Here is a 25,959-nt window from a genome sequence, read left to right as displayed (position 1 = left end):
ACAGCTCTGCCCAGGAGGGCGGTAGACCTCCAAATGCCTGCTTAATCATTTGACAGTTCTTAAATAGGTAAGGGATGAAACCACCTGGAGGCCCCACCCCCTTGTGATGTCACTAACCAATGCATACTGGGTAGGTGATTCACAAGAGGGTGGTGCCACCAGGTGGCATTGCCAGATGGCTCCGCCCCTTACTGATATAAGAACTGTGAAAATGGGGAGTAGGGTGTTAGCCTTCATTGACGGTGGAGCATTTTTATTTAATGAAACTACAGCAATTTGGGACTTTAAATGAGGAAAGTTCAGTGTGGCCAAAGGATGAGTCAATAATAGAAATATGTACCGTATTTATCGGCGTATAACACGCACCTTTTTCTCCTTAAAATCAGGGGAAAATCGTGGGTGCGTGTTATACGCCGATCCCCACTGTCTGTGAGGGGAAGAGGAGCGAGCACCACCAAAAGAGTGAGTGCCGCCAAAAAAGACCGAGCGCCACTGAAAAAGACTGAGCCGAGGGAGCCGGGCCAAGGGGCGGGACTGGGCGGGACTGTGAGACGAGCCAAGAGGAGCCGAGCACAGCCGAGTACACAGGCTCTGTCTATCTCGGCGTTGGCAATTTTAGACGGTTACATGCTGCAAATGACACTGGGCAAGGCTGCAAATGGCACTGGTCAAGGCTGCAGATGGACACTGATCATTCTGCAATGATGCACAAGGCTCCAGATGGACACTGATAAGGCTGCATTGATGAGTTTTTTCCTTAAACTTCCCTCCTAAAAGTTTTTTTCCTTAAAATTCCCTGCTAAACTTGGGGTGTGTGTTATACGCCGGTCCGTGTTATACGCCGATAAATACGGTATGTATTTAGATGTACAAGGTTCCACACAGATTAAAGTACAAGGGGGGATTTAGATGTTGATAAAAAAAACTATCAATAAATAGTTTGGGCTCCATTTCTATTGATACAAAAGGAAAACCAAAATCCAAAAACAGATACAAAGTAGGTGAGAGAGGTGCTGCCATCCTGTGTGGCAGCACCTCTCTCACACACTCTGTACCTGTTTTTCCATTTTGATTTTCCTTTTGTGTCAATAGAAATGGAACCCAATCAATATATTAATTGGTTTTTACCAACATCTAAATCCCCACTTGTACTTCAATCTGTGTGGGACCTTGTGTGTATGCCTGACTCCCTGGCGGGCCCATTTGCCACAGTTCCCGGTATAGACACCCTAGGCAGCATCTGGGTTTGGATCTCACAGGTTCCAGGCTTTGCTCTCATATGCACTCGCCCCAGAGGGAGTGGTTTTACCCACAAAACTATGGATGAGCCGAACACCCGCGGTTCGGTTCACATCAGAACTTGTGAACAGGCAAAAACATTTGTGCGAACACCGTTAAGTCTATGGGACACGAACGTGAAAAATCAAAAGTGCTAATTTGAAAGACTTACATGCAAGTTATTGTCATAAAAAGTTTTTTGGGGACCCAGGCCCATTTATCAATGCAAATTTTTTTTTTAAAAACAGATGTTTTTTTCAGGAGCAGTAATTTTAATAGTCATCTGTATGTATTTATTATCTATTTTTTACTGTCCAGATAATAAATACATACATATTTTTATTATTGACTCCTTTGGCCACACCGAACATGCCTCATTTAAAGTCCCAACTTGCTGTAGTTTCATATTGTAATAGGGATGAAGATGTATGGTTCCCTGCGTATTCATTTAAAGTCTCACCCCCTTCCCTTTCCCTTTTCCCCTCCTTTTTCATGCATTTTTTTTGGGGTCCGATGGTGGCGTCAACATTGTGATTGGTGATGGATTTACATCGGGGGACATTTTTAAAAAAAAAAATTAAATTTTTTTTTAATGAAAGACTTTTCAAAAACCGTCTACTGTTTTTCTTTTTTTTTTTTACACTTTTTTGGTAAATGAGTAGGGGTACAATGTACCCCATACCTTTTCACATGGGGGGTCAGGGTCTTTGAATTCAATAAACCCCCTGCCTGCAGACCACCACCCAGGGTTGTTGGCAAGAGGCCCTTGTCCCCCATCCCCTCCATGTTGAGGGCACGTTGAGGTCAAATTCCATTTCCTCAGGGGCGGGTACTGTGAACAGCGATGTGGCTGTGGCTTCTCCTTGAAAAGCATGTAGAAAAAAACAATAGATAGTAAAGTAAAAGCAATGTACATTACACACATTACACATTGTTAGGTATACAATTAACCCCCTAGATGTTAACCCTTCCCAGCCAGTGTTATTAGCACAGTGTCAGTGTACAGTATTATCACTGTTCACTGTATTAGAGTCACTTGCAACCTCAGTGGCAGTTAGTGACCCTCCCAGCCAGTGTCTGTAAGGGCCGGATTTCCCGACTCCCTATAACAGTCTCACTATAAGTAGTGGATCAGTAGCAGCATATAACATCATTGCCACGCAAAATACAGAAATACAGTGTATATATATATATATATATATATATATATATATATATATATATATATATATATATATATACCATAGTTTGTAGCACTGTTAATTTTGTCAACGGAAATATTTTTGTCATACTTTTCATCAGCTGCATGTTTTCAATGACATAAACTAAATAAAAAATACAATTCAGTTTCAAATCAGATGACTAAAATACAACTAAAACTAAAATTGCATTTTAGTCAAAAGACTATGGTTAAAACTAAATAAAAAAAAAATCTTGTTAGTTTACGAAACTTGGTTTTATATATGTTACACTTGAGACTTGTTTTCATTATTAACAAAGAACTGTTAATGGTTTCATATTCAGGTCATATGTACAATCGTATTACAGTCAATAGAGTTTAAAGTTTTTTGTTTTTTTTTATATTTGCCAAAATGCAATATTTTTGTTTGTTTATGATACTGCAGATTTTTGTCAACTAAAATACGACTAAAACAATTCAGATGACTTAAATACTAGTAAAACTAACATGGCTTTTTAATCAAAAGACTGTGACTAAAACTAAATCAAAATTTGACATCAAAATTAACACTGGTTTGTAGACACTATAACATTCACAAAAAATAATTAATATACACTACACAATATACGGGATTTTTTTTTTTTTTTTTACCAAAGACATGAAGCAGAAAATATTTTGACTTAAATTTATGAAGAAATTTTTTTTTTTTTTATTATTCGATATGTTTTATAACAGAAAAGAAAAAATATTGTGTTTTTTAAAAAATATATTTTTTCGTTAATGGAATAAAAAATAAAATAAAAACAGTGGTGTTGAAATACCAACAAAAGAAAGCTCTATTTGTGTAAAATTATTATTAATATTTGTTTACCGCGCAATTACCAGTGCTGAATAGCAAAAAATGCACTGGTCATTTTGGGGGTTAAACCTTTTCGGAGGTCAATTGGTTAATAAAGGAAAACAATTGTTTGGACCAGCTTGGTTCAAATTAACTATTTAAAATTGAATGAAACTTGGACTCAATCTACAATTTCACATTGTTTACTACTTTAATAAATGATCTCCAGACTTTCTTTCTTATCATCATGTAATATATAGTCATCTAAACGTCACAGTACTTAATATCGTTTTCTCTCCTTTGTTACCAGGTGAATATTGGTATACTCATTGCAGTAACCAGGATAATATCCAGAATTAGTGCTGACAACTACAAAGTTCACAGAGATGCAAATGCATTCAAGTAAGCAATATTTATGATGTGAAGCTTGGGTGGACACAGGGATAATAATTCTAATGAAGACGTGCTTTTTTAACATATACAATAAAAGTCAACAACCTTTTTTTTATTTGCTAGTCATTTTAACATGGAAAATGCTGCAGTTTTAAAGTCCATGTAAACTCTAACAATGAACTTCTTATATTTGTTTTATTTTTGGTCTGTTATACTGTATATACAATTGTAAAGGTTTTGTTCTATTCAATAGGTGCTACACAATGTTTTGATCCTGACAGAAATCCAGTCAACTAATAACTTCCTGTCTATCCTGCGCTCTTATTGTTTACATTCTTCCCAGCTATCTATATGGACTACAAAATGCTTCTTCTCTGTGTTTTTCAAAAGATAAGGGGGAAATGTGGTCTATATTCCCATCCTAAGATGACAAGGCTGTTCATCTATAGTTACAATACAGTACATGAGTTTCATCACCCTAGGACAGGAAGTGTGTCACTGGCAGGATCTCCAGGTGTAAATATAGAAACAATGAAGAAATAAAATGATTGCAGCAACCACATCTAAGGACTAGTAGGTAGCAACAAGGTTCATATTTGCAGCAACCTTAGGTTCAAAGAGGATTTCACAGTTATGCAATTTAGCAAAACTATGAATTTATGACTGAAACTTGTGACTCATCTCATAATGCACTGTGTGACCTTTGTCCCTTTTCTGATAGGCATTATTTTTTTTTTTTTTTAGAAATGTCAGTTTTGCTGCATCAGGTTCTATACATGGTACAGATGCGCCACTAATTACAAGCAGAGTAAGGGGACCCACAGGCACTATATTTAAATGTATTTTGTACTTTTATTTCACTTTAAGCATCATTAAAAGCACTTCACCTTTAAAAATATGTTTTGAAAAAAACATGTTTGCATTGATACATGTCCCCCAGGGCAATACATGGGGCTCTTTACCCCTTTTATGGCCAATAACTTGCATATAAGCCTTCCAAATGGGGACTTTTGATTTTTCATGTTCGGGTTCCATAGACTTTAATAGAGTTTATGGCTCTGGGCCAAACTATTTCCTTCTTTAGGAGTTCTGGTGTGAACAGAACAGGAGGGTGTTTGGGCCAGCTCTAATCTGCAGTCCTAACGTTATAAATTTTGAGAGCCTCCTTAGTTGGATAGATTGAGGGCAGGTATGTCCGTAGGGAGTCCACTCCTCCTTAAAGGCATAAGAGTGCACTGGATACCCAGCAAATAGCACAATGGCAGCAAAGGTGTCCAGTGCACCCCTTCACCAAATAAGCAACTGGGCAAACAAATGGCAACTGTCCCAACCTATAACTGGCCTTAACAGCAAGGAGCACATGGAAGGGCGACACATGTCTAACAAAAACAAAGAAAAATTCCCATTTTGTCTGAAAGTGTGGAGAAGCTAGTGCCTTCACTATAAAAATGTGGACTTCCTGCAGCTATATTGTCAGCGTGTGTAAGCCCTTGTACACACAGTCAGACATTCCGACGGAAAATGTCCGATTGGACCATGTTGTCGGATAATCCGACCGTGTGTGGGCTCCATCGGACTGTTTCCGTCGGAATATCCGACCGACAAAGTTTTAGAGCTGGGCTATAAAATTTTCCGACAACATGATCCGATTGGACTTTGTCCGATGGTTTCTAGAGAATTCCGATTGGACAATGTGCCATGCATGCTCAGATCAAATTCCTAGACCAAAGCTATTGGCTACTAGCCTGAATGTAATCTCGTCGTAACGAAATAATTTCATCACGTTACGAGCGATCAGATTTTCCGACAACTTTGTCCGACCGTGTGTATGCAACACCAGTTTCGGACAAAATCCATTGGACAAAATCCGACGGATTTGGTTGTCGGAATGTCTGACCCTGTGTACAAGGGTTTAGAACTGAGTGTGTGTTTAGGGAGAGCCTAGGGAGAGATATAGTGTTGTATAGTGTACTATACTGTGGATTGCAGTGTGGTGGGTTACTTACCCTTGTGTCTCCCTCTATGTCTTGCTAGCCTCAGAGCCACTCCTTTGCAGATTAAAAAAAAAATATGCTATTTTTTTTAGCTAACATTTTTCTATTTTTTTTCATACTAGGGCTAAATAAATAAATATATAACTACATAAATTAAAATAGTAGGCTTTAATCTTGGGTGGATAGTCTTTGAGTTTACACACACACTTTTTTGGGGTATACAGCATAAACGTGTTGCCAAACAATTCTTAGAGTTGCATACTCTACACTGTGCCCAAAAAATTCTACAATGATTGCCGAGCTGTGCAGATCCAACTTGGAGATGACGTTGGCTTCTGTATGTGTGTCAATGATGCCAGATGCTGCCATTATTAGACTGCTGAAGAAGAGGGAGGGCTGGAGAGGAGGAGGAAGCAGACAAGCTTCCAGTGGAATTTAAAATGTTCCCAAAACTTAGGTAGGGTGAGCAATTAGAGGACAATATTGTCTTCAGTGACATGTGTTGCTGACAAAACTAAGAAAAAAGTATTTATCTCTGGACTGAATTGGATTGAAGTGCTAAATCTAAAAGCAATAAATCAATTTGACAGCCAAAACTGCCTCTTAGATCCATTATGAGAGTAATAAAATTAAAGAAAAAAAAGTATAAAATAAACACAAATAATTAAAATGAAAACACCTTTGTCATCCATGTACACACCCCTATTCAAAGCTTATAATGAGCATGTAAACATAAATTGCCCCACATATTTGAGGTGTCACTGGGAACTCCAGAGTATAAACAATAATTTTAGGGCCATCATTCATAATTTACTCTAAATTGCTAGCCTATAAAGGCTTTCGAAGCATTGCCTATGGACAACTTTGTGTAGCGTGTTTTTTGTGAGTTCACAAGTGTGTGTAGATTTAAGGTTAACATGTTTTATATCTTTTTACTCAATCCAGCCCCATCTTTTATATTTTAACAAAAATGTTGTATAATATTGTGTTTGTTTACACTAAAATTTATTTTAGTGTATTTTGTTTTCTGAAAATATGTAACGTGTTAAATGGCTAAATGGCTGCTCAAAAAATTGCAACTACCACAATTTTATTCTGCAGGATGCCTTTTTCTTTTAGAACATATACTATTTGGGGGGATGTAAAGTAATTGTTAGCAAAAAAATGCAGACTGCAACAAAAAACAACCACTTAAAAAAAAAAAAAAAATGCCCTTCAGACAAGTAAGTAATACTTCCCACAAATCTGTAATTTTATTTTCTTAATTTTGTCTTGATGCATGTACTCTGAGGCAGTCCCCAGCTTCCTTTAGATTTTTTTTTATAAGAATACACTGTTTTTTAGCCCTGCATAAGGAGCAAACTGAATTTAGAATTTCTGAATTTTTAGGATGTTTTGCTGAAGTGACTGGAGTAGATTCGCTCATGCCTATTAGTAAGCTGCAATATATAAAATTTTTGCTATTGTTGTTAATTTCTTTGAATTCCACAGCTCAGACAGATTTATGGAAAAAAAGACAGGAAAAAAAAATGGCTTGTGATTCAATCTCATTTACTGTAATTACATTTTTTGTATAACCCCATGAAAATACTCACTTAGCATATACGGTATATGAGGTTATGATCTTTTAGTTGGATTGTATTCTTATGTATTCTATCTCTGTCCAATAATTTTAAGCAGTTTTACAGTGCTAAGATTTTTTTGCTCAGCTTATATTCCTGCATATAAAACTCTATCCATTATTTTGTACACCACCACCTCTACATGAATGTTGTCCTGGAAACTGCAATGCTTGGAAGTATGGGATATAAATTAGACCCTCTAGGGTAAGATTAGGAATTATCCTCTGTGTATCTGGCCAGACGATTTTGTTTTCTGATAAGATGTTTTACAATAGAATGACGATCTGTGCTTATTGACACTATTATCACAATAAATTGGTAAAGCGCATTATAGCTGGCCTTTCTATTTGTAAGAATGATAGATTTTCTATCTTTTATATTTTTCTTTTTTTTTTTTATCAAGTATAGATTTGTAAAAGGGGACAATATAATTGAATCTTTGTAGGTAGCCTGTGAACACTATCACTTGACCTTTACCTACCGGTTTTTATTAAGAATGGTAGCATTCAGCCATAACTTTATTTAGTCTTTTGCTGAAAAGCTAGTTCTGTTGAATAAAAGGAAGTGCCTGCTGACAGCTGAGCACCAGCACAGCAGACAATAAAATAGTAGAAGTAGCAAGGAGGACAATGTGTGATGTGCCAAACAAAATATTGTATGCAGTATTATATCCTTATTCATTTCATTCATTCAGATCACAGATACTGGCACAAAAGATTTCTTTATCTATGGTTATCAAGAATGTTTAATGAGGTTAACATAATATCTATGTTGACGTCAGAGGTGGATCTAGGCTTTGTGAGGCCTTAGGCATAACTTAGCCCCCGTACACGCGGTCGGAAATTCCGACGGAAAAGGTCCAATTGGATTATATTGTCGGAAAATCCGATCATGTGTGGGCTCTATCAGACTTTTTTCCGTTGGTAATTCCGACAGAAAGAATTTAAGAGCAGGATCTCAAATTTTCCGACAACAAAATTCGATCTGACATTTTCCGATCGTTTGTAGAGAATTTCCGATCGGACAAAGTGCCACGCATTCTCGGATCAAAGTACGAGAGCAAAGCTATTGGCTACTAGCCTGAACGTAGTCCCATCGGAACAATCGAATGTCATCACGTTCCGAACGATCGGATTTTCCAACAACTTTGTCCGACCGTGTGTATGCAACACCAGTTTCGGACAAAATCCATCTGAAAAAATCCGACGTGTGTATGGGGGCTTAGACTTGAGGCCCCACTCACTCCCATAGCAGAAAAAATAATTCATGCAATAGAAATTACTGCAGAAAAGACTGCAGATATGATACAGGGGATGGTCAGAGACTGCGGATATGATACAAGAGATGGTTAGTGACTGTGAGGACATGATACAAGAGATGGTTAGTGACTGTGAGGACATGATACAAGATATGGTCTTATTATGGTAATGACAAGCAAACTCTCACCTTACCAACGCGGTAATACCACGTTGCTGCAGCAGCCACCAAACACTAGAATCACAGCCCCAGACAATCTCACCACAGACAGAGTGCAGACAGCTGATCCATATATACACAACTCTGCCCCCTACTACAAGCAGGAGAAGCTGACATATTCGCTTTGAGCGCCGTGCAGTGCATTCTGGGAGGTGTAGTATCTGCAGAGCGCAGGCACTGGAGGGCCAATTTTAGTATGTGGTGTGGAGAACTACAACTCCTGCCATGCAATGTGATACTGGCTCTGGGTGAAGGCTAGGACAGTGGTAGAGCCCCTATATTGCCTGCAGGGGATGAAATGTTTTCAGTTTAAGGGGGGTGTTACAGCTGGCTGGAACCTGCATGGCTTTACCCCAGTGTGTGCCTGCCCACTCACCCCGCCAGCCTGGGGACATCCATGGCCATATTTATTATTGATTAGACCCTGGGCAAACATTTTCCTGGGTCCCCCCACACCAGCATTTTTGCTCTCCAACCCAACATCCCAAAAAACACACACATAGAATTATCTAGACACAGAGCCGCCGTTCGGCCCCACCCCCTCTTTCTATTAATTGGCTCCCTTTGATTGACATCAGCGGGAGCCAATAGCACCCCGCTGCTGTCTTAGCCAATAAGCAGGGAGAGTCCTGGGGCAGCTGCGTCTCTCTTGCAACATCGCTGGATTGATCAAGATGGGGCTCGGGTAAATATTAGGGGGGCAGAGGGGGGCTGTTGCACACCTAAGGTTTTTTATCTTAATGCATAGAAAACCTTTTGACTTCAGAACTACTTTAAGATGCATGAAATACTATTAAAATGTATATAATATTTTAGCATGCTTGAAAGCACAAAACATTTCCCCATTACAACCTTACTTGTGCTTAAATGGAAAGTCCTCATTAAAGGTTCTCCGAGTCAATTACGATCCTCTGTATTCCCTTACTATGGAATATTACACAGAGAAACTGCCAAGAGTGACTTTATTTCAGTAACTTCAGTAACCTGTTCTTTCTCTTCAGCTCTGTCCCCAAAGGCTGCAGACTTGCTGATGAAACACCTTTATTTAACAAACCATTTACTCTGGAAACAGCTGGGAGACAGAGTCAGTCTATGCTGACATTGAAGGTTCACATAATAGCTTCAATGTCTCCCTCCTATGTTTTATTTCTGGAGTCGGAAGTGCAAACCTTCTTGGCTCTTAAAGTGCAGGGCTGAAGGGAAGGTGAATATTACCTGTGGCTGACAGGCACAGTGACACCCAAGTGTTATCTGTCACTGCAAATAGTAAAGCATTACATAGCTTAATGCATACTATACTGTTTTCCATTCACACATCACTGTGGAAAATGGCAAGCTGGTTATTAACCACTTCAGCCCCAGAAAGGATTTACCCTCTTCCCGACCAGGCCATTTTTTGCGATATGGCACTGCGTCGCTTTAACTGACAATTGCGCGGTTGTGCACCATTGTACCCTTACAAAATGTATGTCCTTTTTTTCCCACATATAGAGCTTTCTTTTGGTGGTATTTGATCACCTCTGCAGTTTTTCTTTTTTGTGCTATAAACAAAAGAAGAGCAACAGTTTTGAGAAAAAAAAAACAATATTTTTTACTTTTTGCTATAATAAATATCCCAAAATGTAGTCTTTATCAGTTTAGGCCGATGTATATTCTTCTACATTTTTTTGGTAAAAAAATCGCAATAAGCATATATTAATTGGTTTGCGCAAAAGTTATAGCGCCTACAAAATAGGGGATAGATTTATGGCGTTTTTATTATTATTATTTTTTACAAGTAATGGTGGCGATCTGTGATTTTTATCGAGACTGCGACATTGCTACAGACAGATCAGACACTTTTGACATGTTTTTGGGACCATTGACATGTATCCAGCGATCAGTGCAATAAAAATGCACTGAATACTGTATAAATGTCACTGGCAGGGAAGGGGTTAACACTAGGGGGTGATCAAGGGGTTAAATGTGTTCCCTCACTGTGTGTTCTAACTGTGGGGGAGATGCGACTGACTTGGGGAAGAGACTGATCGTTGTTTCTATATACCAGGAACTTCCCGTTCCAAATCCCTGTTCTCGCTCTGCCAGGAGCGAAAGCTTGTGTCCCGCGGACAGTGCGCACATGACCCCTATACTCCTTAAAGTGCCCGCCGTGCAGCTACAGCGATTTGCGCAGGAGTGCCATTCTGCAAGTCGGCAAGTGGTTAAAAACAAAGGCGTACATTTAAAAAGTTGGGAAGAGCACTCAATCATATGATCAGTCAAAATCATATAACCCGCTCTCTTCCAATTAAAGAGCTTTCTATGCTGTGTTAAGCATACACAGGAATTTCGGCCAGAAAAAGACGATGAGAGCTTTTCATCGGAAAATGCGACATCGGAATTTAGCTGGCCGAATTCCCGCCAGCAAAAATGTGATAGCATGTTCTCAATTTTCCCAATGGAAAATCGTGTGTATGCAATTCATATGCGCAAAAACTCATGCATGCTCAGATTCAACTACGAGACAGAAGCTATTGGCTACAAGGTATTGAACTTCCTTTTTCTAGTCCCTTCGTATGTGTTGTACGCCACTGCATTATTGGTGGTCGGAATTTGGTGTGGCCATATGTAGGCAAGACAGCTTGAGCGGAATTCCTTAGGAATTCCGATGGGAAAAAAATCAGAGCTTTTTCAGATGAGAACTCCGATCGTGTGTACGCGGCAAGAAAGAACTCTGTAAGGTAAGGCAGGCTCCATGTTACCCGCATTCTATCAGTAGGGGTGAAGTACAATAGAGAGCAGATAGTAAATATAAATGAGCCCCAGAGTGTAAGGTTCTCTCAGCAGGCAAAGGGATCTGTGCAATTGTAGCAAGGTTGTTGGAGGATGCTTCTGGTTTCAGGAGGTTCAGGACTTAAAGTGAAGTTTAGTTCAATAACAGTATCTGCCCTCTACTGCCTTCCTGCACAAGGAAAGGTTTATTGATGGCTTGTACAGTAGAGATCTCTAACCAGATTCATATGTAGTATCTCTAGCCAGAGTTATTTGTACTCTTATCCATCAGTGACCTGTCTGCGGTGCATAAACATTATTTCCCTCAATGATCAGCTTCAAGATCATGTGCATCAACCCTTCTTTGGTAAGTATGCAGTTTGTTCATTAACACCTCTTATCCCTAATGTATCAGCATTAACCTCCTTTGTTCCCAATCCCCAGATGCTGTGTATTAACCCCTCAGGGCCTCAAAGCACTGTGTTTTAATTCCATTAACCTTAAGTACCCAGCACATCTGTGTTAACCCCTAAAGGGCCAGCATGTGTTAACTGCTCAGCAGGCACTCCTCAGCAAATGTGTACCCCTCAATTCCTGGGCATGTGCATTAACACCTCAAAATCCAGTCTCTAGTGCATGAGATTATCCTTCACATTATTTCAATGCACCACACCTATCATCTCTATTGGCCCTGGTCCAATAGTAATCCCAACTTTTCTGCCTTATTTCCCGCTTAAACGTTCCTCACCTTGTCCCATTTCCTACCTTCACTGTTTCTGGACTGTGTACAGTAGTCCCTGCTACTATCCTGCTTCAGTGGGGGAGATTTACCAAAATGGGTGCAAGCATCTTGTGTAGCTGTGCATAGTAACCAATCTGCTTCTAGGTTTTATTGTCAAAGCTTAATTCAAAGAGCTGAAATTAGAAGCTGATTGGTTTCTATGCTCAGCTGCACCGGATTCTTTGCGCATCAGTTTTAGTAGATCTCCCCCTGTGTTTGTGTATTCTTTTTAAACTCCATTGTCCTCAGTAGGGATGGGCTCAGGCTTGTTTGAATCGTAGTTACACCCACCTGAGCAATCCTACCAGGAAGCCCTACTGCACACCGCCAATTACAGAAAGTGAGGTATTTCTCAACCCGCAGCTGCACATACACATGCTGCCTATGATTGGCGGAGTGCAGCGACAGCTTCCTGGCAGGATTGCTTGGGTTGGTTGGCACTACCATCCGAACACACCTGACCCCATCCCTAGTCCTCAGTATCCTCTCCACCATCTTGACAGTCTTTGGCACTGCTGACATGCTCCCTGCTCCACTGTCCTCACATAATCCTCTTCAAAGCGGAGTTTAACCCAAAAGTGAGTGGAAGCTCAGCTTATCTCCCCCCCCTCCGGTGCCACATTTTGGGTGGGGGGGGGGGCGAGCAGGTACCTGTCCCCACTTTGGAGAGATCTCGTCGCAGCGAAATCACTTGGACATTCGCCTACCCCCGCTGTAGTAATGGACAAATAGGCAGCTCCCACAAGCGACAAACTAACTTTATGACAGGCATCAGAATCAAGTCATGACCCCTGAACTGAGCCGAGAACTCTACTGCATGTACTCATCCATGTGTTTATCACAGTTTGTGATTATGAGAGCCTACATGAGTGTTTACTTGTAGGGTTTAAAATGGTTGTAAACCTCTGACAGGAAATATGAACAAAGCACGTCTCTCTATAGTGTGTATTTGTTTCAATCCAGAGCACTAAGTGTCATTTCTGTCTGCTGCCTCACACCTCTGCTATCTACATAAGTCTCTGACACCAAGAGGTAGAAAGGTGACAGGGGAGGGAGCTCCAGCACACGCACTGTGATTTACAAGCTCAGCTCTGTCCATGTGTTGTGGGGCCTCTGATGCAACACAGGTTTCTGTTACATTAGAGGGGGGCGAGGTCACCCGCACGTCACTGGGGAAGCCCGGGTTTCCCCTTGCGTCAGAGGGGGACAGGGTCAGGTGACAGGTGGCCCTGTCCTCAGCTAAGAGACCTGTCAGGCTGCCGGGATTCCCGTGGTGTCTCCAGTGGAGATAGGATGTGCTGCACTGGACATCATCGTTGGACCCTGGACCTGGAGAAGAGAGATCATCCATCACTGGACCCTGGAGAGGAGATCACCCATCGCAGGATACCGAGAGTGGATTGCCAGATTACCACCGCTGGAATCTTTATTTTTTATTTTTAATAAAGGACTTATCCCAATGGTGTCTGTGTGGTTTTTTTTTCAATTTTTTACACTTTCTTTGTGAAATGGTAAGGGTACAATGTACCCGTTACCATTTCAAACGGGGGGCCAGGATCTGGGGTCCCCTTATTAAAGGGGGCTTCCAGATTCTGATAAGCCCCCCTCCCGCAGACCCCCAAAACCACCAGGCAAGGGTTGTGGGTATGAGGCCCTTGTGGGTATGAGGCCCTTGTCCCCATCAACAGACCCCCAAAGCATCCTACCCATGTTGAGGGCATGTGGCCTCTATACCTGCGGCCTGATAAAGGGTCTGGTATGGATTTTTGGGGGGAACTTCATGCCATTTTAAAAAAAAATTGAGTTCTCCTTAAAATCCATATCAGGAGGTCTAGTATGGATATTTGGGGGGAACCCCACATCATTTTTTTTTATTTGATGCAGGGTTCCCCTTAATATCCATACCAGACCTGAAGGGCCTGGTAATTAAATTTGGGGGGACCCCCACGCATTTTTTTATCTATGACTTTCAATGACTGTTCTCTGTATTACCAGGAGCCAACAATTCTTGCACGTGATTGGATGATAAAATCAGCAGAGCTTCCATCATTTCAGATCTTCCCCTCAGATTTACAGCAACTACACTTGTAGTGCAAAGTGGATTTGCTTTTTGTAAATAACCCCCCATTGGAGGTATCTAATTTGCTATTTGTCTGTGCTGATATAGCAGCTATATGCCAGTGTTTTGCAATAGAGTTTCATAAGGTGTAACTGGAAGTGTGACCTGCAAACACAAAGAACAATTGTGCATACTTTTTAATATATGGGAATTTTTCTGCCTTTGTTTAGCATTTGGATATCAAGATGGCAGGATGTAAAATCAGCTTTTGCAATACCCGTCATATGCATGCTTGTAAAATGTGACCATTTCTACTATATCAATGAATTAAATAATGACTTCTTTGTTGTACTCTCATTTCAAAACAACTTTAATTTCCCTTGTACTGATATGCTCAGATAGGTTTGCTTGCCAAGTATGCCATTTCTGCAGTCAATTAACGTTTTAGAAATGTACAAACAGGGTTATCACAAAATATGTTCGGGGAAGATTATACTTATGCATATCAAAAACAATTGGAGCGCTTGTCCTTTTTTCATGGTATTTGTGTAAAGCTGTTGAGCGTTGTGCATAATTAATGCTGATTCTATAAAAATCATGGGAGACACTTGTTACAATATGAACCATTACAAAGCGGAATCGAGGCTTCATCATTTTCAATCCATGTTAAAAGCTCAAAGGTTTTAAAAGACTTGTCCATAAGGATGAGCCGAACAACCCCCAGTACGGTTCGCACCAGAACCTGCGAACAGACCTAAACTTCATGTGAACTTTAGAACCCTATCAAAGTCTATGGGACTCGAACGTTCAAAATCTAAAGTGCTCATTTTAAAGGCTAATATGCAAGTTATTGTCCTAAAAAGTGTTTGGGGACCTGGGTCCTGCCCAGTTTGAAAAATGAAATCATAAATTATAATATAATAAATAACTATAAATAATTATACAAAATAATAATATAACAATAATACAAATTATTCAATAATGTAATCAAATCAAAAACACAGAAATTTGCTCAGTTGCAGAATTGTCACTGTCATTACTTTTCAATATTTGATGATGGATCTCCCTACAAATCGCTATCACTCAGTTCTGCGAGTGATTCCAATTTATTATCGCTGTTTTCTAGCTGGTTTAAAACCACTTTTGATGTAAAGGGACAGTTTTAGTTGCTATGGACAATCTCCAGTTTCCAGGCATAAAGAACAGTTTATAATATAAAACTACATGCAGGACACTGGGCAGACCACTAGGGACAAAGGGGATGTGAAATAATTACATATAGCAATGTAATCTGTAAGATTACATTATACTGTATGTAATGTGTTTGTTTTACTTTTTGAATTTGGCGACGTTCTCCATCCGCATGAGTTGCAATGCTCGCAGGGAACGGAGCCCGGCGATGTGATAGATCGAGCGGAGGACGAGCCGCTCGTACAGCGGGGGGACATCTCTGGATCCAGGGGACAAGGTAAGTAAGCTCTTCCTGGATTCAGTCTGGCTCGGGGTTACCGCTAATAGTACTAAATTATCACCCCCAGCCAGACTCGGGAATACTGCCAGGGGGGTTAAAATTACTGCTCCCGAAAAAACGGCCCTTTTTAAAACTTATTTTTGCATTGATACATGTCCCTTGGGGCAGGACCCAGGTCCCCAAACACTTTTTAGGACAATAACTTGCATATTAGCCTTTAAAATTAGCACTTTAGATTTCTCCCATAGACTTGTACAGGGTGTTCCGCGGCTTTTCGAATTTACCGCAAACACCCCAAATTGTTCACTGTCCGCCACGCAGACAAACAGGCAATGTTCGAGTTGACCATGAGTTTGACTCGAACTCAAAGCTCATCCCTACTTGTCCAGTACTATTGCTTTTCCCTAACACATCTCATTAGGACATGGTAATAAACTGCCAATACTTATTAAATATTTTGTCAGTAATTTGTCATGGATGGATTGGTGTGTTGGAAACAATCCTTGGGGTAGATTTACTAAAACTGGTGCACTGTGCATGGTAGCCAATCAGCTTCTACCAACCCTTTGCAATAACTCTAATGCTGTGTACACACGACCAGACTTTCCGGCAGAATAGGTCCGACTGACTTTTCAGCGGAGTTCCAACTGACTTTCCGAATGAACAGAATTGGCCACATACACTCACACCAAGGTCCGACGAATTTTAACGTGATGACGTACAACCAGACTAGAATAAGGAAGTTCATAGCCAGTAGCTAATAGCTGCCCTAGCATCGGTTTACATCCGTCGGATTAGCATACAAACAAACTGATTTTTCGACCGGACTCGAGTCCGTCGGAAAGATTTAGAACATGTTCTAAATCTAAAGTCTGTCTGGTTTTTAGACAGGAAAGGTCCAATGAAGCCCACACATGTTCAAATTGTCCGGCAGATTCGTTCCGCCGGACATTTGCTGTCTAAGTCTGGTTGTGTGTACATGGCATAACTAATCTTCGCCCTTCCTAACTGCTATTCCTACTAACATGTGTAAGAAAGATGCATATACTTACCTATTTTCAGCCTCTTCTGGCTCCCATTAGACAACCAGTGTGACTGCAGGTGAGTGGAAGGAAGTGCTGATAACAGATGAACCATTAAAGCCTATGGGGCTGATTTACTAAAGGCAAATAGACTGTGCACTTTTGCAATTACAGTTTCACTCTGCAAGTGCAGTTGCTCTAGAGCTTAGTAAATGAGGTGAAGCTTTACTTTACAATGAATACCCAATCGCATGCAAGAAAAAAAAAACTGCATTTTTGTTTGCACATGATTGGATGATGGAAGTCAGCTGAGCTCTCCCTCATTTACTAAGCTCTGGAGCAACTGCACTAGCAGAGTGCAATTGCACTTTCAAAAGTGCACAGTCTATTTGCCTTTTGTAAATCAACCCCAATGGGTGATGCCACTGTTCCAGGCTTTATCAGCTGTTGTTGAGTGTTTTCTGCAGATCGCATGACCAGACCAAATTGGCCTGAAAATAGGTAAGTATACGTATCTTTCGTACACAGATTAGCAAGAATAGGTGTTAGGTGAGATAGGGAGTATTTTTAAGATTAGTTAAAGCTATCCCAGAATTCTACTTTAAAACTGGACTCAGTGAAGGTATATACAAAATAGTTGATGTGTGTTGCTTTAAACATATTAGATCTATTTTTTACATACAGCCAGCATAGAAAATGTAGGAGTTCAAAATTTCCCTAAATTTACCTCTAAAATAAACTAACTTCTAAAGCCACACATTTAGGTTCAATTAAATGTAATATTAATAACTATGTAGCTATAGAAGGAAAATTATCTATTTTTGAACACATAATTAAACTACTAAATTTTAAACGGATACATTTTCTGCCTATATGTGGCATTTATTTATAATTTTTTGCAAAACAATATAAATAAAAAACAACAAGCAGTGTGCTTTAATCCAAACCTAAATGAACCATGCCCACATCAATAAGGGATTAATAATTCCTTCAAAAGTGTTAGCAAACCTGGGGCTGTTGACCTACATCGATTATATATTGTATGATATAATAGCAATAATAAAAATGCTGAGGGCGTAAAACCAACAAGGCAGATTATGTGCTGGTATCATTTACTAATTGAAAGAATTCAAAGCACTTGAAGGTGAAGGCCTTTCTATATGGAATGGATATGTACGTATGGTTAAACATGTAGATATAAAAGAAGGAAGAATTTGGGCATTGAATAATAGCTAAGCATGTAGATAAAGGAGGAATAAGGCCTCTTTTTGTCTTTTTTTTTAACGTAAACCTGTTATTTTTTTAATTCTTCCATGTGTATGCCTATTGGAAGCGGGGGGGATTTTTTCAATGAAAGACACCTTTTTTCTGAAATGACAATTAAAGTGTAAAGTCTTAAATTGAACTAAACCCAACAAAGGCTGTTTAAATTAATGAATTAAAACAGATGTATACTTTAACTAAATTATTATTATTATTTATTATTATTATACAGGATTTATATAGCGCCAACAGTTGCGCTCTACAACATGAGGGCAGACAGTACAGTTACAATACAATTCATACAGGAGGAATCAGAGGGCCCTGCTCATTAGAGCTTAGGTAATAAAAGGTAATAACTGTGGGGGATGAGCTGATGGAGAAAATAGACATACAGTTATTAGGTGTGGGTAGGATAGGCTTCTCTGAAGAGGAGGGTTTTCAGGGATCATCTTAAAGCTAATAGAGTAGAACGTAATCGGGCAGATTGGGGTAAGGAGTTCCATAGGATTTGAAAAAGTCCTGGAGGTGAGCATGGGAGGAGGTGACAAGGGTGATTTAGTTTGATAAAGCACTATGCATCATAAATAATTGCCATTTTCAAAAACATACGTAGAATACTGGCTTTCAACTCTTTATCCTCCTTTGTTTTATCTCCTTGCTCTAGATTTCCTACAGCCTCTTTGAAGCTGCTTTATGTCTACATTTATGCGTCTAGCGATAGCTACATTACATTTCTCAGGGTGGGTTTAATGATGGTGACAACAGTGGATCATGCCTGTGTGTGAAAATGGCCACTTGCATTCTCTATTTGGTGTCTGTATGACAGGAGGAGAACACCAAAATTTAGTTGGAGAGCATTGTCCCCCTATAACCAAGAATCCCTGAATAAGGACATTAATGGAAGGATCACAGTTTTATTTTAACCACTTGCCACCTGGGGCAATTTTTCTATTTTTCATATACAAGTTAAGTCTGCATTTTTATGTTAAAAAGATTACTTAACGTCCCGAAATATTATGTATTCTCTGAAACCAAGTTGGTGACTGAATTTTTTATGTTTTACAATGTTTGAGCAGCCATTTATCAAAGCAATTGTTCAGGAAAAAATACACTTGATGAATTTTAGTGCACACATGGTAAAAAATAAAATATGATGTTGAGGAAATAAATACTAAACATGTCAAGGTTTTTTTATTTATTACAGGTACTTATATAGCACTGTCAAATTATGCAGCACTTTACATGTATATCGAAAAAAATTCACATCAATCCCTGCCTTCACAGAGCTTACAGTCTAAGGTCCCTAACTCACATTCATATGCATGCATACTAGGGCCAATTTAGAACAGAGGGTGCACTGGCCTAGTGCATTATCCTCAAAAATGATCTTTAAATGTTGACTCTGAGGAAAAGGCAAGTCCTCAAAATGTGTTAGCCTGTTGGATTTTAAATTGTCCTATTAAGTGATATAATCTTTCGTGGACTGGAAGTTGCTGTTTTTATATGACAAGTTCTGATGTATCTGGCAGTTTTGTAAACAGTTCAGCCCGAGCATAAGTTTGTGTCGAACTTTGGTTGTTCGGATGTTCTCTGCAAATCAAACAATGTGTGTTCGGGGCTAATTCAAAAGCCACTGGAACACCGTTAAAGTCTATGGGACATGAACATGAAAAATCAAAAGTGCTCATTTTGAAGGCTTATATGCAAATTATTGTCATAAAAAGTGTTTGGGGACCCGGGTCCTGCCCCAGGGGACATGTATCAATGCAATTTATTTTTTTTAAACTGTGGTTTTTTCAAGAACATTAATTTTTTTAATGCTTAAAGTGAAACAATAAAAATGAAATATTCCTTTAAATATCGTGCCTGGGAGGTGTCTATAGTATGCCTGTAAAGTGGAGCATTTTCCCCGTGTTTAGAACAGTACCACCGCAAAATTACATTTTTAAAGGAAAAACAACTGAAGGGTCTGGTATGGATTTTGGTAGGGGACCCCTACGTAATTTATTTAAAATTTGGCACAGGGTTCCCCTTAATTTCCATATCAGATCTGAAGGACCTGGTATGCCTTTTAGGGGGACCCACCACACAATTTTTTTTAAAATTTTGGTTCGGGGTTCCCCTTAATATTCATACTAGACCCAAAGGGCCTGGTAATGGACTGGGGGGGAACTCATGCTCTTTTTTTCAATGAGTTTTATCTATATTGCCAATACCCGACAATTCATTATAGCCGCGATTAGTTTTAAATGACAATTTTTCCTTTAGAAATTTCATTTTGCTGTGGTACTGTTCTAAACACGGAAAAAATGCACCACTTTACAGGCATACTATAGACACCCCCCAGGCATGATATTTAAAGGAATATTTCATTTTTATTGTTTCACTTTAAGCATGTGTTTGGCTCATCCCTAATACTTACCACCCTTTTATGAATTAAAGATATTTTTTGAGGATAATGCACTAGGCCTCTGCACCCTCTTTTTTTGTTTTATGGTTTCAGTGTTTCCAGACTTCCGTAGTCTTATGAGGCCAACAAGGTAAGACGTATCTGGGAAAGCCAGGTAGGCTATATAGACAATTTTTATTTCTGGGCCCACTTTCAAGCGCAGGAAATTTTGTGTTTGCTTTCTACTTGGTAGGTTCAATTTGTACAGGAGCCAATTAACCAATCACCATGTTTTTCAAGTGTGGGAGGAACCTGGAGTAGCTAGAGGAAGCCCATGTAAGCTCAGGGAAAACATGCAAACTCCAAGCAGGTAGGGATGTGGTTAGGATTCAAACTGACAACCCTTTTGCAGCTGGGCAGAAGTGCTAACCACCTAGCCACTCTGATGCTCAGATTTAAAGATTTAAAATTGCACAGACTTAACATAGCAAACAACTACAGTGCCCAGAATTGTCTATAGGCGACAGTTTAACTGCGACAGAATGGCTCGGCTGGGCAAAACGACATTACCTTACATCACTTCGCCTTTTGGCCACTAGGGGCGCCCATAGCATGTGCCCGGAGCTGTTGCTAGTGCCTGGCGGGCGCGATAACCGATGGGCACCCGCGATCACTTGTGACAGAGTGAGAACTGGGATCTGTGTGTGTAAACACACGAGTCACGGTTCTCTCGGGGAGAGGAGACAGATTGTGTATTCATACTATGTATGAACACGGATCTCTCTCTCTCTCCTCCTAGACAGTCCTATCCCCCTACAGTTAGAACACAGTGAGTGAACACATTTAATCCCTTGATCGCCCCCTAGTGTTAACCCCTTCCCTGCCAGTGACATTTATACAGTGATCAGTGCCTTATTATAGCACTGATCGCTGTATAATTGTCAATGGTCCCAAAAATGTGTCCAATTTGTCTGCCGCAATATTGCAGTCCCAATAAAAATCGCAGATCACCGGCATTACTAGTAAAAAAATATATAAAAATAAAAATGCCATAAATCTATCCCCTATTTTTGTAGACGCTATAACTTTTGCGCAAACCAATCAATATACGCTTATTGCAATTTTTTTCCCAAAAATATGTAGAATAATACATATCGGCCTAAACTAAGGAAAAAAATGTGGGATATTTATTATAGCAAAAAGTAAAAGATACAGTTTTGTTTTTTTTCAAAATTGTCGCTCTTCTTTTGTTTATAGCGCAAAGAATAAAAAAAGTGATCAAATACCACCAAAAGAAAGTTCTATTTGTGGGAAAAAAAGGACGTCAATTTTGTTTTGGTACAGTGTCGTATGATCGCGCAGTTGTCAGTGAAAGTGACACAGTGCCGTATCGCAAAAAATGGCCTGGTCATTGAGCAGCCAAATCTTCTGGGGCTGAAGTGGTTAAAAGCCCATACAGGTTATCAGTTTAAAGTTAAATGTGAGCTATGATGCTAGCATTACTGCTGTCCCTCCAATGTTAATGGCAATACCTCACATGTGTGGTGCAATCACTGTTTACATATGCGTGCCAGACGTACATGCACATTGGCGTTTGCTTATGCATTTGCGCATTTTTTTTTTTACATTTAAAAAAAATGTTTTAGTGAACTTTATTGCTATCAAAAGGGATGAACATGTCCCCTTGTGATAACATTAGACAATGGCAGATACTCTATATGGAGACTGGGGACACCAAGGGTCTATTAAACCCCTGATGCCTCCCCTGCCCTCCAAGGCAGCTGATCAAAAACAGATATCTTTGAATGGCCAGGGAAAGACAGCTCTGGGACGAGAAGTGAAAAAAATCCTAATTGCTTCTGGCTTTTGTATAATGATATGTATTTCATATCCATTTTTATAAATGTATCATCTACTATTTATCTGTATAGCAGGGAATGTAATAAGAATCCTTGATAAATGGCTACTAGTTATAAACAACATTTTTTGTTTCACAGCCAATGGGGCCAATGTAGTGTTCCCATCTCCCCTCCCTCCATCCCACCACAATGCCTTAAAAAAATCCAGATTTAATCCAGTCAGCTGAGTCTTTCTGCTGAATAAAATTACCATTGTAGCCTTACAGGGTTACAAGGTTCCATTGTAAACCCTTACAGACCACTTTTACCTACAGGTAAGCCTAGATTAAGGCTTACCTGTAGGTGCAAGACATATCTCCTAAACGTATACGGATTAGGGGATATTTTCAAAAGACAGGCACTGATGTCTACGGCACATGCACCGTAGACAACGGCACGCAGGTGCGCTGAGCGTGCCGTTTCTAACAACGACCGTGCCGTTAGTGGTGGCTCCCGCACGCATGCATGGAAGTGACGTCATTGCGGCTCCAGCCAATCACAGCGCTGGAGCTACGATACCCAGAAGGAAGATGGACTCTTCTTAATACTTAAGATGGCACTGCCTAACCCCTGGAAACAAGTTTTTTGAAGTTTCTTTAAACATTAAGTAATATGCGATTTGGGCTGGATTACAGTGGCTATAGTTTGATAATTACTTATTATAATGGACTAAATGAAGCATCAGAGTGGGAGAGTTTACTTCCTCTTTAACTCCTGCTAGCAGCGGAAAAAGGGTTAAAGCAACAAACAAAGTGCCACTGCAGTGGCGCTTTGCCGGGCGGTTTGGCGGGGCTGCCCAACCCTTTCAATGGGCAGGGGTGCTTTAGGAGCGGTGCATACACCACTCCTTCACTACTCCAAAGATGCTGCTTGCAGGAGTTTTTTTTAACGTCCTGCCATTGCATTGCCTCAGTGTGAAATCACTCGGGCTTTCACACTGAGACCGCAGGGGAGCCTGAAAAATGCCTCAGTGTGAAAGGGGTCTTATAGTAATGATTTTGCTTTTGAACTTGAACTGCAAATAGATCTAAAAACTGCTGGAGGATAACAAAATGATTTGGGTTGCCTAAAGAAACACATAAAATGTTAATCAGTTCATCAGTTTACAATAAGATACCAAGACTGAAAGCATTTCAAAGCATTTGGGGCATTTTTAAAGTGACGCTACAGTTAGCATAGATATCTTGCCTTGACCAAAGATCTAATGCTCTTATGATCATAAAGATAGGCCAAATGCTAATTAAAATACTGCTAAAGATTCATATCTTCATATCTGTTCCATAAAGGTGCACTTTGTCAAGTGTTTGTTTGAACATTTAATTTCATCTGTCATTGTTGAAGGGCGTCTTGTCCTGAAGCCAATCTCTGACACACGTAAAACATTGATGAAATATAGAGAGTGTGAAGGATGGATTAGTGAAAGTCATTTGTGCTAATTTATAGAAAAAAAAAAAAAAAACACAGAGTGATGGAAAAGTAAATGTGTTTCCATATATATTAGATCCCTTTTTTTATACCTGAACCGGGAAAATGACCACTGACAGTTGATGGGTTTCACCTCCGATTTTCTTTTGTGTAATGCTTTTTCCTGGTAACCGAACCAAAAATAACTTTGTTACTTTTATCACATCATAAATCATTATAATCAGTGATCATAATTATGCATGACTTAATAAAAAACGATTATGGTTTGTTCTATTTTTAGATTATATGTAATGACTACAAACTTGCCGGTTCTGAAACGGGCACACTTTTGCTCGTACTTTTTTTTAAAAGCTAAACTAATTAGAAGGATAACTGATTCAACATCTCCAGCTGCATGTTTCATTTATTATTTAATGATGGTTCCCTTTAAGCATCAACGCTGTTGGTGGAAGTCCGAGTCAGATTCATTATGCTAATACTTTCCCATTAACTTTCAGTACATAAATACAAAGCATACTAATGAGATTTTTATTATCAGGATGTCTCCAAGATGCTAAGAATAGTTCCCTTAACTAGGAGTCAGGAGCTGAGAAATGAGTGGGTCATATCACTTTACAGACCCTCTCTCTCTCATGCTGTGCAGATCAGCCATAATATATGCTAAGCAGTGAGATTACAATATTATCTCAATTCAAGATGGCAGAAAACAAGGCTAATGTTTCAGTGTTAACGTATGTCTGAGGTTATCTTGCAGAGAACATGTGGTGCCAGGAAGGGTTTTTAAGATTAATAATGCTTTCAAATGTTTGAATTGAACTTGAGAAATTAAAGAAGGATGTAATAGGAAATATTCTATGTGTAGCAAGCAATACTTAACATTTTTTTTTTTTTGACGCTTTAATATTTACCTAGAATGATAGAGGAAAGAGCAAGCTTTGAGGGAAGGAATAAATACTGGTGAAAAACTAAAGAAATGATTATTGTCTTAGATTTGGGTGCAAATATGCTATCTTTTCTTCCTAGTTCCACATAGACTGTGTCTGTCCCAGTAGTTGAACACTTTTGACATGTAGTTGGGCTATCTGTTGGAACTCTGCTCCTCTAGCAGCCAACCTTGGTCAGTAAGTCTCAGGTTCAGTCTCAGGTTCCCCCACGATAAGAATTATCAAAGTGATGTGTAAGGAGGGAAGTTCTAGACACCTATTTGTAAAGTCCAGAAAATGATTTTATTACAAGTCACATTCAATACCTTCCAATGTGTTTTGAGGGCTCAAAGCCTCCATTCTTCAGGGCTTGGTGAATATTGAAGAAAATGTTTGTATTGGCCTGGTGGACATAGGGGGTTATTTACTAAAGGCAAATCCACTTTGCACTACAAGTGCACTTGGAAGTAAAGTTGCTATAGATCCGAGGGGAACATGCAAGGAAAATGAAAAACAGCATTTTAGATTGAACATGATTGGATGATAAAATCAGCAAAGCTTCCCCTCATTTCAGATATACCCCTTAGATTTAGAGTGACTGCACATTCAAGTGCACTTGTAGTGAAAAGTGGATTTGCCTTTTGTAAATAATCCCCATAGAGTATTTCCAGACCAATTTTATGATAGAAAGATTTGCTCCAGTCTGTTAGAGTGTGTACAGGTGTGTCTGATTCGGGTACTAATGTATTCTAGTGCAAAAATAAAGTGTCTATGCATTAAAGAGGAGTTCCAGTCTGTAAAATAAAAAAAATAAAGGTCAGCATCTACAAATTCTGTAGCTGCTAACTTTGAATACAAGGAGACTTACCTGTCCAGGGATCCTGTGATATCGGCAACTCTAGCCGATTCATCAGTCGGCTTCAGGTGCAGGCACTGGCATCTGTAGTAAGGGAAACAGGAAGTGAAGCCTTGCGGCTTCACAGCCTGTTTTCCTACTGCACATGCACAAGTCGCACTGTGCTTTCTGACTTTTCTTGCCATGTTCTAGGACCTCTGTGTGTCCCAGAAGGCAGTGGGGAGGGGGAGGAGGAGGGGTTGCAAATGATGTAGATTGTTACCAGGAAGTGGGAATGGGTACCTGCCAAATCAGGTACTTGCCCCCCCCCCCCCCCCCCCCTAAAAAGTGTCAAATGTGT

At 39.7% G+C, this 25,959-nt stretch overlaps 1 protein-coding gene across 2 annotated transcripts in view; it reads left to right on the top strand.

Moving 5' to 3' along the window:
- Positions 1-25,959, top strand: part of ADGRD1 (adhesion G protein-coupled receptor D1) — an 843,751-nt gene that overhangs the window by 741,932 nt on the left and 75,860 nt on the right. For both annotated transcript variants that reach the window (XM_077461779.1, XM_077461778.1), the window contains one exon: positions 3,607-3,698. In XM_077461779.1, coding sequence (XP_077317905.1) covers positions 3,607-3,698 — 92 coding nt within the window. The remainder of the gene's footprint in view (positions 1-3,606; positions 3,699-25,959) is intronic.

This window comes from Lithobates pipiens, unplaced genomic scaffold, assembly GCF_037356315.1.
Source record: "Lithobates pipiens isolate NorthernLeopardFrog02 unplaced genomic scaffold, aLitPip1_a1.2 Scaffold_3, whole genome shotgun sequence".
NCBI classification, from domain to species: Eukaryota; Metazoa; Chordata; class Amphibia; order Anura; family Ranidae; genus Lithobates; species Lithobates pipiens.
The sequence above is the reverse complement of the archived record's forward strand: the minus strand, read 5'-3'. Positions and strand labels throughout refer to the sequence as shown.